At 45.5% G+C, this 13605-nt stretch overlaps 1 protein-coding gene across 2 annotated transcripts in view; it reads right to left on the bottom strand.

The window, feature by feature from the left end:
* The window catches only part of Tapt1 (transmembrane anterior posterior transformation 1), a 55533-nt gene extending 42734 nt beyond the window's left edge, over positions 1 to 12799 (bottom strand). The window contains exon 1 of one of the 2 annotated variants that reach the window (XM_070013042.1): positions 12571 to 12799. In XM_070013042.1, coding sequence (XP_069869143.1) covers positions 12571 to 12772 — 202 coding nt within the window. In that variant the 5' untranslated portion in view covers positions 12773 to 12799. Of the gene's footprint in view, positions 1 to 12208; positions 12278 to 12570 lie in introns of those variants that run through there. The other variant, XM_070013043.1, reaches the window with a different exon arrangement.
* Between the last annotated feature and the right edge of the window lie 806 nt (positions 12800 to 13605).

The following is a 13605-nucleotide window of genomic DNA, read 5'->3' as shown; positions in this document are numbered from 1 at the left end:
CTTTCCTAGTATCTATTTTTTCTGACAAAGTAAAATTAGCCCTGGTCACTGCATCTTAGATGCGCCAAGTATGGCCAAAACAGCCTAGAGATGCTTTTCCTGCAGCTTCAGCAAGGGAAAGTAAAGTGAGGAGCTGAGGTGTGGATGGGAGCCTGACTCCAGCTCTTTCCTGAGTGCTTACCACTCAATGACCTCTTCACATTCCTCACCTCATGTCCACCCTCTCATGCTTACTCTGTAAGACCCGGAGTTCCTCTTTGTTCTGAGGTGGCTCTCAGATGCTGACACAGAGGGAGGGATGACTCCACATACAAGGATTTACTCAAGGGGCTGGAGCCTCCAAGGGGGAGAAATGCTGGGAGAAAGCTCTTCCAGTCAAAACCACCCTGGAAAAGCTAGGAAGACTCAAAGCAGCCTTAGCTCTGGTCTGCACAATGAATCTCAGATAGCGTGCTTCCTCCGGCACCAGAACCAACCCCTAGCTCTGCACACATACCATGTCATGTGGCTTATGTTCTGTAAATGTATACACTCTTCTCTAAATATGAGATCAATGACAACCTGCAGAGGAGGCGATGTGTGAGATCTCCAGGGTAGAATAGAGAAAGTGGAAAGCAGACTCATACCTAAGCCAACCTGGCACAGGCAGGCAGGACACTGGTGTCCTATGCGTGTCTTGCTTTCTCTGTTCAGCACAGAGCTGGAGGTTACACTAAAGGGGCATAAGGGGCTGGGAAGGTAGCTCAGTGGTAGAGTGCTTGCCTTGCATGCATGAGGCCTGGGTTCAATTCCTCAGCACCACATAAGCAGAGGCGCTGTGTCTCAAAGCACTAGCCTTGAGCTAAAGAGCTGAGGGAGAGGGCCCAGGCCCAGAGTTCAGGCCCCATGACCGATTAAATAAATAAATAAAGGGGCACAAGATGTAAATGCTACTGCTAATAACATGTTAAAAGCTTTGATGAAACTTAATCCATCAGAATAAAATTTTTGGTTATGAACTTTTTTTTATTGTGAACATACTGTACAGAGGGGTTACAATTACATGGGCAAGATAATGAGTACATTTCTTATCAAGCATTGCAGCCTCCTCCTTTGTTTACCCTTCACATCCCTTCTTAGCCTCCCCCTACTCCCCCACCTAATCCTCCCCCCCCCCCACCAAAGTTGTAAAGTTCGTTTTCGACATGACAACTTGTACTTCTCATTGTTGCAACGGGTCCACCTGTATCCTTAAATGACTTGTTTGTCCCCTTCTCCTCCACAAATTATACCGACATCAAATATAGTGAAAGCAGGGGTTATACTGTGGGGGAGGGTGGTTGTGAACTTTCTAAAACCAGAAGAAAAGAAGCCTCATGAGTCACAAAGAGGAATAGCAAAGACCAGTGACAGACTAACAGTTATACTTCAGTCAGTTTTCCAACTAGGAAGAAAAGAAAAGAATATTCTGAACTCTGTGTGTGTGTGTGTGTGTGTGTGTGTGTGTGTGTGTGTGTGTGTGTGTGTGTGTGTGTGTGTGTGTGTGTGTGTGTGTGTGTGTGTGTGTGTGTGTGTGTGTGTAACAGTTATACTTCAGTCAGTTTTCCAACTAGGAAGAAAAGAAAAGAATATTCTGAACTCTGTGTGTGTGTGTGTGTGTGTGTGTGTGTGTGTGTGTGTGTGTGTGTGTGTGTGTGTGTGTGTGTGTGTGTGTGTGTGTGTGTGTGTGTGTGTGTGTGTGTGTGTGTGTGTGTGTGTGTGTGTGTGTGTGTGTGTGTGTGTGTGTGTGTCAGTTTTCCAACTAGGAAGAAAAGAATATTCTGAACTGTGTGTGTGTGTGTGTGTTTCATGTAAATACTGAAAAGCAACAGGAGCATTTTACTGACCCTGGTAAATCCTGAGTTATTTCTCTGTCACCTCTGAACAGCCCTTGGCCCTGCAGACTCCCTGGTCCCTTCCTGACAATCCCAAACCATTCCTTCCTCTCAGGGGACTTCTCTGTCAGAGGCTGACTTTTCTGACACGCTCCTCTTCTACCACCTGACCCTTAAGTGTTTGCTATTCTGAGGCTTACTTCACTAACTACCTCATACTAAAATGCTAGCCACAGTAAAATGTCAAACATCCTTACATGTCCATGTTCCCAGATTTGTCCCGGTTGGTTACCTTTTCACTCTTTGAACAGTATGAAGTTAAAATCGTTACCTAAATCCTAAAGGGACCAACCACATTTAACTTTGGAGTCCTAAATCCAATGTCTCCTGTGTAACTCTACCTGGCATCCTACAGACAGATTATCACCTACAAAGTGGAACCCGAATCTTCTCTGCCAACTCTGCTCACTCCTGGAGTCCTGACCTCAAGTCAGAGTATCACTAGCATCACTGTATCAGCCAAGTATCAGTTTCGATGACCACCTCATTCTTTTCACCAGGCCTTATTTAGTCTTTGAGACATTAACTTTTTCTTCTTCCAATACTCCACCCAAATTTGATGCTCATTACCTCCTTGCAGATTGCTATAAATGCTTCCTGTCTGTGCCCCTTTCTTTTAGTCCTAACTGGCAGCAAGGCTGGTGCTGTGCTGCCGAAGCCCGCAGCCCTGCGACAGCGGCTCTTCATCGTCTCCAAGATCCTGTCCTAGCTCCTCAGTGCTGGAGCTACCAGAACCCTTATAACTTGGCCGGGGCCATCTTCTCAGTCATTCCTTACATCTGCCTCCCAGTATCTCTGGTTACACCTTTCCTGAACACAATCAGCCAGCTCACAATGGTCCTCGGTCGAAGCATTCCCTTCTAGTTCTATGGGAGTGAATAAGGAGACATTACCTTCTCTCTGAAGCCTTCTCTAAGTTGTCCAGGTAGCACCCATCCCTTCCCCTCCAGGCCCCCACCACAGATGCACCTGCCTATGCTTCTCTGCAAGTTATCGTCTTTCTCCTGTCTGGTTATACCATTTACTCCTGCATCACTGGGGCCTAGCACGTAATAGTACACAACAGATGCATGCTAAAATGTACGGAGCAAAGAACAAGAAAAATCACACACAGAGAAAAGCATGGTAAGAAAGAACCAGAGCCAGAAAGTGAAAAGCTAAAGTCAAAATGGAAAAGAAGAGTTGTAAAGCTGTAAGATGTGGTCGTCAAATACAGTCTCCTTGGAAAGAAGGCAGCAGACAGCAAACTGATCTTAAGGAGAATGGAGGAAGTGATGGCAAGTTAATGTGGGCTAAATGTAGGTGCTTCGTGCCTTTTGGTATTGTAATTTCTGGCATTTTCCACCCATTTTTCTTTAATATGGAGTCTATTTAAAGCTGATCTACCTGACTACAGAAAGTAGAATTAGTCAAAATGTATTAACCAGTGGAACTTCTTAATAAATAACAATGCAGCAACTTGAAAACTAAATAAATAACAATGCAGCAACTTGAAAAAGAGAATGAAATTTAAGTGGCAAAAGGAGAGAGACAGAATTCTCTATTATAGCAGAGAACCCGTGATGGAGATGCGGGAGAGGGAGACTGGCAGGAGAAGGGTGAAAAGGTCCACATGACTCACTCGATGAAGCATCTTAAGATACCAAGCTCTGTTCAGTCCAAGGATCTCAGTGATTGAGAAGGGCAACTCAACAGGTGCCTGACTTCAAGTCCTGAGGGAAGAGGTGCTATGACGTGGTCACAGCCACTAAGGCTCTGGGTATGGGAAGGGAGGATTCTTGCTGCCCACACTAAGGGAAAGGTTAGAAGCTTGGCAGACCATGAGTATGTCAGCACAGAAACACGATACAAGTCAACACACAATAGATTTATATTTAAACAAGCAAACTAAATAAAAAGGCTTATTTAGCTCTATTTACTAGGAAAACTACATTCCACAATAGTGCCTTCCCATAACTGGAGATTTGTTATGTCCACAAGAAGAGCATAGGATCAGTAGTGAGGGCCAATCTGTACCAACACCTTTAGGCCCATAACCCTGGCAGAGGTGGCCTTGGTCAAGTTGTCAGTTTTGATTATTATCATACAGCAGAGAAAACCAAGTCTTACACCAATTTTATAAGCTCAGCTTCCAGCTTGTCTTCCACATAGAGCAATCGAAGAATGACAGTATTAGCATGAAAGTATAAGTACCATACAGTACTACTAAGTAGACACTATGTTGAAATGAACTATACAATTTGTGGGAGGGTGTGTGAGGGTATGGGAGGAGAAAACTGGGAGCAAAAGGAAGGGGTGACATTGTCCAAAAAGAAATGTACTCAACTGACTTAAGTGATTGTAACCCCTCTGTATATCACCTTTGTTAATAACAACTAAAAATCTAAAGAAAAAAGAACCACATGCCACAGTCTTAACCCCTTAATTTCATACATTTGTAGTATTAACCAATTTTGTTTTGGTTGTTACCTAATGCTTATGATGCTATTATTTAAATCCTGGTTCTATAGATGAAGTATACATATATTTAGCAAACTATACCACATAAGTAGCTAGTTATCTGTAAATAGGTTTTCATACACTATGAGGAAATAAGTATTTCAACTATCTTATAAATACAAAACAAGGCTGGGAATGTGGGTCAAGTGGTAGAGCATCTGGCCAACAAGTACGGGATTCCAGGGTCACAAAAAAAAAACCCAAACAACAACAACAAAAACCACTACACAAACAAAAAACAAAAACACTACAAAAACAAAAAACAAACAAAATAAATAAATAAATACTGTTAGGATTCTACTGCTGGAAATACAATTTTAGTTATAGTTAGCACTAATTTAGATTCTACAATGAAGCATGCTAAAACACCAGACAATAAATAGTACACTTAGTGCACCTGCTCCCAACCAAGGGAAGAACAAGGGCACAGAGAACCAAAGGCAGTCTCCACAAAAAGCCAAGCAGTCTGTTGCCAAGGTGGTGATTTGTTGCTTTTTCTCTAAACCACTCATATTGCCTCTCAACATTTCCAAGTGCATTTGAAAACTAGGACCTACCACTTCCACTCTGCTTCCCTACCACCTGGGCTTCTGCTCTGAAGCTGCACTGTTCATCAGTGGACTCCCTTGAAAAACCATGCACTGTGCCATGCGGTCATATATTTCTAATGTGCGGTCCTGAGTGAGTTACAAAGTAAAGGTAGCTTGCACACAGTTGGTGCCATGCTGATGGGTGGGAGAATGGTTTCAAGATACAGTTGCAGAATGCTGACCAAAAAAACCCCCCCAAAACACACACACACACACACACACACACACACACACACACACACACACACACACACACACACACACACACACACACACACACACACACACACACACACACACACACTTACTTCATGGGGTTAAACAGACTGAAAGCTTTATCTTACCTCTTTCTCTTCTTTGGAAAAGTGGCCCTGTTTAAAAGATTAGGCTAGAGACAGTTTTTAAAGACCTTGCTTATATTCATTCCTTCATGCAATTTTCAGAATAGAGGATAGTTAACAGCATTCACATTTTCCAAAGGAGGAAGCTGAGGATATTAGAATACTTGTCCTCAGACACTGAATAAGCCTAGCATAGTTTCATCTATATCATAATTATCACCCATCTATCTAACACTCATTTACAGAGAATGATTTATTTATTTTATTAGTTACTCGTATTTGTACTGGTACTGGGACTTGAACTCAGGGCTTGAGCATTGTCCCATAGCCTTTTTGCTCAAGGCTGGTGCATTACCACTTGCCACAGCTCCACTTTTAGTTTTTTTGTGTGGAGATAAGAATCTTATGGACTTTCCTGCCCAGGATGGCTTTAAAATGGCAGTCCTCAGATTTTAGCCTCCTGTGTAGCTAGGATTACAATGGTTGAGCCACCAGTGCCCAGCTATATTTTCTTAACTGTTAACCGTATTACTTTCCAGTTTACTTTTTTACCATGCAATGCTATTTTAAGAGAGATATATTTAGACATATTACTGAATATATAAATATATCTGTGATTACTCATTACTTTTAATTACTACTTTTTGTCCTAGGATCTAATTTCTAAAGCTGTCTCAGACAATAACTAAACATAATAGTTTTTATTTTAGGGCACAGGAAAAAGCAATTTCCATGATACTTTTTCTAGTTTAACCCACTAGATCACAGAGATATTCTATGGCAGGAGATAAGTACTGATTAAAATATGTGAGAGGAATTTATTTGAACTTATGGTTGATATTATTTCCTTCTACTAAATATTCACAATTAATGAGTCTTGGTTGTTCTAATGTTATCATTAAATAGAACAATACCTCTATTTTAAAAACTTTTTCTTTTTCTTTTTCTTTTTTTTTTTTGGGGGGGGGGAGGTCCTGTCTGGTCGTGGGGCTTGAACTCTGGGCCTGGGTGCTGTCCCTCAGCTCTTCAGCTCAAGGCTAGCGCTCTACCACTTGAGCCACAGTGCCACTTCCGGCTTTTTTCTTTTTGCTTATGTGGTGCTGAGGATTGAACCCAGGGCCTCATGCATGCAAGGCAAGCGCTCTACCACTGAGCCACCTTCCCAGCCCCTTCCCAGCCCCTTAAAAACTTTTTCTATATGCCATTTCTTCAAACAATCTAGATAAAATAAATTTGCTTGACATTTAAGAAAGCTAAATCAATGTTGAGAAAGTAAATATTTGATTATGTTTTCCTGAAATAAATAGACTATGCTCTTACAATGGAAAGGTGGATGTTTGGCCTAATAAATGAGAGTAACTCCTTAGCTCCTTTGAAATACCATTAGAGAATGGAAAAAAAGTGCTAGAACAGTTCTTGAAGACTGGTACCCAAGGTGAAAAACAGCCTTTCTAAGTAAGTGGTACAGAACTAACCTTGAGTAAAATGTTCAGGAACAGCACCTAGGCTCTGAGATCAAGTCCAGGATCAGCATACAGCATACACACATATGGGTACACATACATGTACACACACACAAATTTGGAAATGAAAATGAAGCATACAACTCTTCACTTTTAAATAACTAAAAGCCTTTATGAATTTTACCATAGTTACAATAAAATATTAAATATAAATCTACTGAACAAGTATGGAGGCATAACCTGTGCAAAGCCAACTATGGGTCTGTTTTTCTGGGAAGTAATAGCAAATTTCCCTTCCAAGGTGACTATTGTATACCAGATATTCAGGCCTGTTTATTTATTTTTGGAACAAAGTCTTTTTTTTTTATTTTTAGGTCAGTCATGGGGCCTGAACTCTAGACCTGGGCACTGTCCCTCAGCTCCTCGCCTCAAGGCCAGCACTCTACCATGTGAACCACAGCACCACTTCCAGGTTTCTGAGTGGTTTATAGGAGATAAGAGTCTCACAGAGTTTCTTGCCTGGGCTGGCTTTGAACCTCAATCCTCAGATCTCAGCCTCCTAAGTAGCTAAGATTACTGGCGTGAGCCACCAGCGCCCAGCTCAGATTGTCTTGATATGTTGTCCAAGCTAGCCTTGAGCAGCACCCAATCCTCTTGCATCCATCTCACAAGTTCTGGTTTTTAAACTTGTGACACTATGCTGTGCTCATATTTAAATTTTTAAGCCTTTCAAAAAAGTTGGTGATGGTGGTGGTGGCTGTAGTGGTAGCGTTTTTGTTTTTTGTTTTGTTTTGGGGATTGAACTCAGGCCTCACACCTGCTAGGCAGGTGCATATGATCTGTCCCTTGAGCCACACCTTTACATGTCATTTAGACATGTAAAGAACATGTAGAATATTCATGAATTTAGAGATAGAAAGGCCACATAAAAATAAAGCTTACTTTTCACAAGGTTACAGTTAAAGAGAAAAGGATTGAAAGTGGGAAACAGTATCAACAATCTCATAGTTAATGCAATGAGACTTTCCTCTTTTCTGTGAGCATTCTCCCAACCAGAGCATGAATGAGTATAAAGGCTGAATTTTAGATAGTAAACTAAGTTAAAGCTAAATTTTTTTTTTTAGTGACAGATAACTTGATTAAAACGTCATACAAAAGGGTACGGTCTCTTCTATAAGAAAAAAATATTAAACAGTAACGTTCAATTAAATAAAACCATGCTATACACTGAAGACAGCAATTATATCAAAACTATTCAACTTTTGCAATCCAGGAATAACATTTCACAAAATACCAATAAGATATGCTCCTGATGATAAAAAAAAGGCTAAGATAATAAACTGATAAACTAAAACAATTTTTTGTTTATCTTACATGAATGAATGAAGCAATTGAGAATTTTACAACAGAACAATATCTTATAACACATAGCTTATTTTACAGATTTTATCTATTTAAGGGTTGTGGTTACTCCAAGTAATTGCCCAGCCAGTTTTCAAATTATTCTTATTTTCCCTTGTAGAGAAGAAATTAATGGATTCTAGAATATAGAATCATCTTCAAAATCATCTTTCAGGGTAAGTCTGGGACCACAGGAATAGCTATGCATAATATATCTTATTATATACAGAGGGTAAAGACTTGAGTAAATGGAAATCATTTAAGAATTTAAAAATTATTTAAAAATTATTTAATCATTTAATTATTAAATTTAATTATTAAATCATTTAAAAATTATAATTACACAAATAATAGGACTTGAAGAATATGAATAGCAGCCAGATGCAGTGGCTCAAGCCTCTAATCCAAGCTACTGGGAGGCAGAGATCAGGGATTACAGTTTAAGGCCAGCCTGGGCAAAAAGAACTTCTCAAGACTCTAAAACCAACCAATGGCTAGGCAGGGGGAAGTATACCCAGGAGGACCACAGCCAGGCAGCTCAAGTATAATGTCAGTCCTAACTCCAAACAACCACTGCAGAAAAAGGGGCTGAAGGTGTGGCTCAAGGGACAGATCATATGTACCTGCCTAGCAGGTGTGAGGCCCGAGTTCAATCCCCAAAACAAAACAAAAAACAAAAACTCTACCACTACAGCCACCACCACCATCACCAAAACCCACCACCACCAAAGGATATGAAAAGTTAAAAACCCTATTGAAAAATATTTGTGGAAACTAAACAGAACAGTTGGCTTTTCTGGGTTTTGGTCTTCTTGGAAGATCTTCTGTGGAGATAAACCAAGCTAGGTAAAGCTGAGGAGAGGCCAAAGACCAATAAGTTGGGCTCCAGAAGCAAGAGTCACCATCAAAAAGGGATAACTAGGCCCATGGAATAATTACTATCAGAAACAACATTGCTCACCCACACCTAACTTCAGGCTTTTTTATTTTACAATACTTGGCACTTGCCTGGCGTAGGCATTTTCACACTCACTGGCAGCAGGTGTCACATCGATCTTACCAGGGGCTTTCTGTTAAGTCTGCATGGTGATCTGGCCAATTTAGTTTAGATGCTACTTAGTAGGAGCATTATGAAACAGCCAAGTAGATTAGGCAAGCAGTCTAAGCAAGCTCAGTCTACAGAGTAATTCAGCAACTGAACTAAGCCAAGAGCACACATTGCCTAATTCTTTGTCCAAAGTTGACTTGCTAGGCATAGAAACCACACCTTGAACCTTTGTGGAAGGTTCATGTGGGGAAAGACACAAACATATAATGATACGAAGTACTTACATGGCTTTCTGCTTAAAAGTGCAACAGAAATTTGGGATGTTCTTTTAAGACTAGAAGAAAATAAGATGGTAGAGGAATTCCTGTAGTTCTTGTGGACCATTTTTCCCAGAGCTCCAGGTCAGTGATTACAAAAGGATATGGAGAGTGGAGTACCATGTCTAACTGTGTTAATGCGCCAGCCTCTGCAATAAGTCTCAGCTGCTGCCAGACAATATGTAAATTTTAAAAAGGGAATTCTGAACATTAAAGTGATAGGAAAGTTCTAAAAGAAATAAAAGATAAACTTGAAGTAATGTCTGAATATACTTTTCTAAACATATAAATCAAGAAGGGAAATACAACAACAAGAAGAAAATTATAGTTTATTCTGACTTGTTTAACTTAGATGAACAGAGTAGGGATAAGCACCCAAATTGTATATTTATTTTGGGAATCCTAGGTTGTTGGACTGGCCAAGAGCTGTCTTATAATAAGAACCCTGAATTCTTTGGGAGAAATGATAAAGAGGACTTTGGGACTAAGTGATGGTTAGCCAGAAGACACTAAAATTATGGCTTTCAAAATGGAAAGACAAAGGCTTCCATAACTTGCAGAGGGGCATGACAGCTAAGCCAAAAAGAACTATTATAAAGAAAGACCAAATTAACAACCTTCAATGTAAGCACCTAGCCTTGGAAGACCAGGTACACTCTGGGAGACATGCTTTTGCTTTGACAGGAGGTGGCGCCACTCAAAGGTCCTCTGGCCCAGGGAACAAAGTCTAAATTCTGGAAAGTTGGGGGGAGGGGGGAGGTAGGAGAGGGGGAGAAAGATTACTGATCACTGGAAGAGAGCGGGGCTGGAGAACGGGGATCAGAGAAAGAATAGCTAGAATGGTGCTGTGGTGGGGAAACCCTTCTCTAGTGTAGCATCAGTTATGGTGGGCACTAGCAAAAGGTGGCCACTTGGAGCAGACACCAGGGGACAGAAGGTGGCCCACACAGAGACCAGACAAGAGAAACACTGGCCGGGGCCCCCAGCTAGCATGTTCCAGGAATGTTCACCTAGGTCCTGGTCCCTGGGCGAGATCTTACTAACATCTCTCCTCACACAAAACTGATAAAACGGGCAAGAGGGCCACTCTGATTAAAGTATATACATGTCTGAAGGACCTCGGTGAAAACGACCCATCCTCTCTGGAAGTGGGGCGAGTGAATGGAGAGCATGGAGGAGGTTGAATATGGCTGAGATACTTCATGTACACGTATAGAAATGGACCCACAATGCCTGCTGAGACTGTCTGGAGAAAGGAAATGAGGGAGGAGGATGGAGGGGGTGAGTCTGATGAAGGTATATTGCGAGCATATACAAACATGTTGAAATAAAACCCACTTACCCAACGAATTGATACTAATGATAAAATATGATACAACTTTTGGGAATAGGGAGGTCCATCCCAACCATAAAGCTGGAGTGTCTCCCTGACATTCTGAAGTGCTCTGGGTTCAGTGAATCAGTGAGTGAGTGGTGTGATGAAGTTTATGAAAGTGTAGGTACCCAGACTCACCCCCACTTCTACTTCCACACTCAGAGCAGTCAGAAGAATTAGGTGTCATTCCAACAGCCCAAGGTATGTGTTCACCAAAGGCTTCTGATAACATGTTTTCTCCTCAAAAACCTCTACTAGACTACTGATTTTACTAAAACTCAGAAGTATTTAAACTATACCAAAACGTGGCCACATCGACCTTTATTTACAACCAGAGTGTTTTCAATATTCAATTCTAAGGTAAACAGATGGCTGAGAGAGGTAATATTTTGTCTTACTTAGATCATGCCGACTCAGAAAGTAAATACTCTTGCAAGTGTTTAACTGAGAACTAAACCAAATACAGGCTGAATATTTTTAAGAGGTTATCTAAAAAATACCAAACCAGGCACAGTCTGTTCATAAGTCCTCAAAGATATGAACCTATTCAAAACTCCCATTTTCAGTATGGGCAAATCAATTTAGGATCTCATCTGACCAGCCTTATTGGCCTGGAGTAAGCTTAAAATTTCAATAGCCATGACAAAACAAGATAGCCTTATCACGTCAACATGTGTTTGTGCCAACTGCAGGAAATGAGGTAAACACAGCTTCTATTCAGCCGCAGCACCCCACAATCTATTATTTAATAGGTTAAGAGCCATGGAAGAGTGGCTGGCGGAGGAGATGTTAGAATTATGTAAGATTTAAACTGCTGTGATCACGCTTGTCTTCGGTGAAACATAGTTGGAAAAAAAAAATCTTTCCTTTTTCTCTGAAGCCAAATACTATACAACGGGTATCGTGACTACAAACACCACTCGAGAAAACGTCTTTATCAGCAGCACGATCCCAGCACGCAGGCGTGCCCGTGCAGAACCAGGGCGGTGGGAAGGGGGTCCCCGGGAGGTGGCCGGATCGGCGGCGCTCGGGGCGGCAGTTTGGCTCCGTTTAGCCCAAGTTCACAGGTAGCATTTCTAAGAAGGGCTGGAAATCGTCCCTGTTCTGGGGGACACTACCGGACCCCACGGCCATCCCCGCGGGGCGCGGGCTGCTCCGGTGACAGAGCTGCCGGGAGGACAAGTTAACAGGTTTCTGTGGCTCAAGTTCGTTGAAATAATAACAGCAGTAGTAGTAGTAATAGTAATTATAATAAAGTCACCTTGGCATGAGCAAAACTAAGAGCGCGCGCGTCTTACTTGGGGCTCCCTTAGAGGTGGGGGGAGATGCCGGTGCACCCCGGGCCCGCGGGGGACATTTGGGGGACATTGGGGGCCCACCGGGGCTGGGGCCGGTCCCGGGCCGCACGCCGGAGCCGCCCGAGGAGCTGTCACCGGCCGCCCGGCCGCGCCAGCCGCGGGGACCGCGGCCGCTCCGCGCGCTCCTCGGCGCGCCGGGCCCCCGGAGGCAGCGGCGGTCGCGGGGCGCGCGGGCCGGAGTCCGCGGCGTCCCCACCGCCCACGGCCTCGGCCGGCCCCGAACCGCGGCCTAGCGTCGCCCAGCCCGTCCGCCCGCCCGCCTCACCTGCGCGGCCGCGGCGCCTCTCTCTCCGCCGGTCGCTCTCGTAGAAGCCCAGCGTCTCCGTGTGCTGAGGCGCCGGCGGAGGCCCCTGGCCGCCGCTGCCGCCCGGCTGCTCCGCCTCGCCGCGGCCGTCTCGCTCCTGGCTGTCCCCGCCGCCGCCGCCGCCGCCTTCCCCGGACGCGGCCGCGTCGCCGACGCCCGCCATGTTCCGAGCACAACACACAGTCGCCGCCGCCTCCCTCCAGCCTCCCGCCCGGCCTCCGCCTCCGGCCGGCCCCCTCGCCGCCTCGCCCCGCCCCTCGCCGGAGCCCGGACCGCCGCCGCCGCCGTCCGCAGCCCGCCGGCCGGCGCGCGCCATTGGCGTCAGCGGCGCGTGGGAGGCCGCCGCCGCCGCCGCCGCCGCCACGGCCGCCGCCATCTTCTTCCTGCTCTCGCCGTGGCGGGTGGCGCTGGGCTCCGCGGGCCGGGACGCCGCGGCGGCGGGCTCCATGCAGCGGGGCCGGGCGGGCTCCACGCAGCCCGGCCGGGCGGTTAGGGAGGACGGGAGGCTCCGGGGCTCGGGGCCGGGCGCGGCGGCGGCGGCGGCGGCCGGCGGCGGGTGGGTCGCGGCACCGGGGGCCGGCGGTGCCCGCTGCCCGCCGTGCGGTGCGAGGTGTCCGGCCCGCTCCGGCCCCGGGTCCCTTTTGCAGGCTCGGTGCCCGGAGTGCGCCGGCGTCGGCGCCGCCCGGCGGGCTTTGCTGGCGCCGGCGCGCGCGTGGCGGCCGGGCCCGGGCTCGGGCGCCCCCACCGCCGCGAGCGCGGGCTCCGGACGCCGCTGCGCCGGGCACCACCTCTCCTGCATGCTTATTTATGGCCGCCGGTCACGCTGCCCGGCCGGTGACGGCCTCCCCAGCCCCCGGGGCCGGGAGCAGCGCCGGGGGGAGACGCACCACAGGTGGGGGTGCGGGCGAGCGGGGGACGACTCGGTTCCAAGCGCTCCGGGCTTTATGCGTCCCTCGCGCCGCGCACGGCCGCGGCTGGCTTTCGGGAACCGGGGCC

This window comes from Dipodomys merriami, unplaced genomic scaffold (assembly GCF_024711535.1).
Source record: "Dipodomys merriami isolate MVZ:Mamm:240054 unplaced genomic scaffold, mDipMer1.0.p SCAF_9, whole genome shotgun sequence".
NCBI lineage: Eukaryota > Metazoa > Chordata > Mammalia > Rodentia > Heteromyidae > Dipodomys > Dipodomys merriami.
This window is presented reverse-complemented; position numbering and strand designations above follow the sequence as displayed.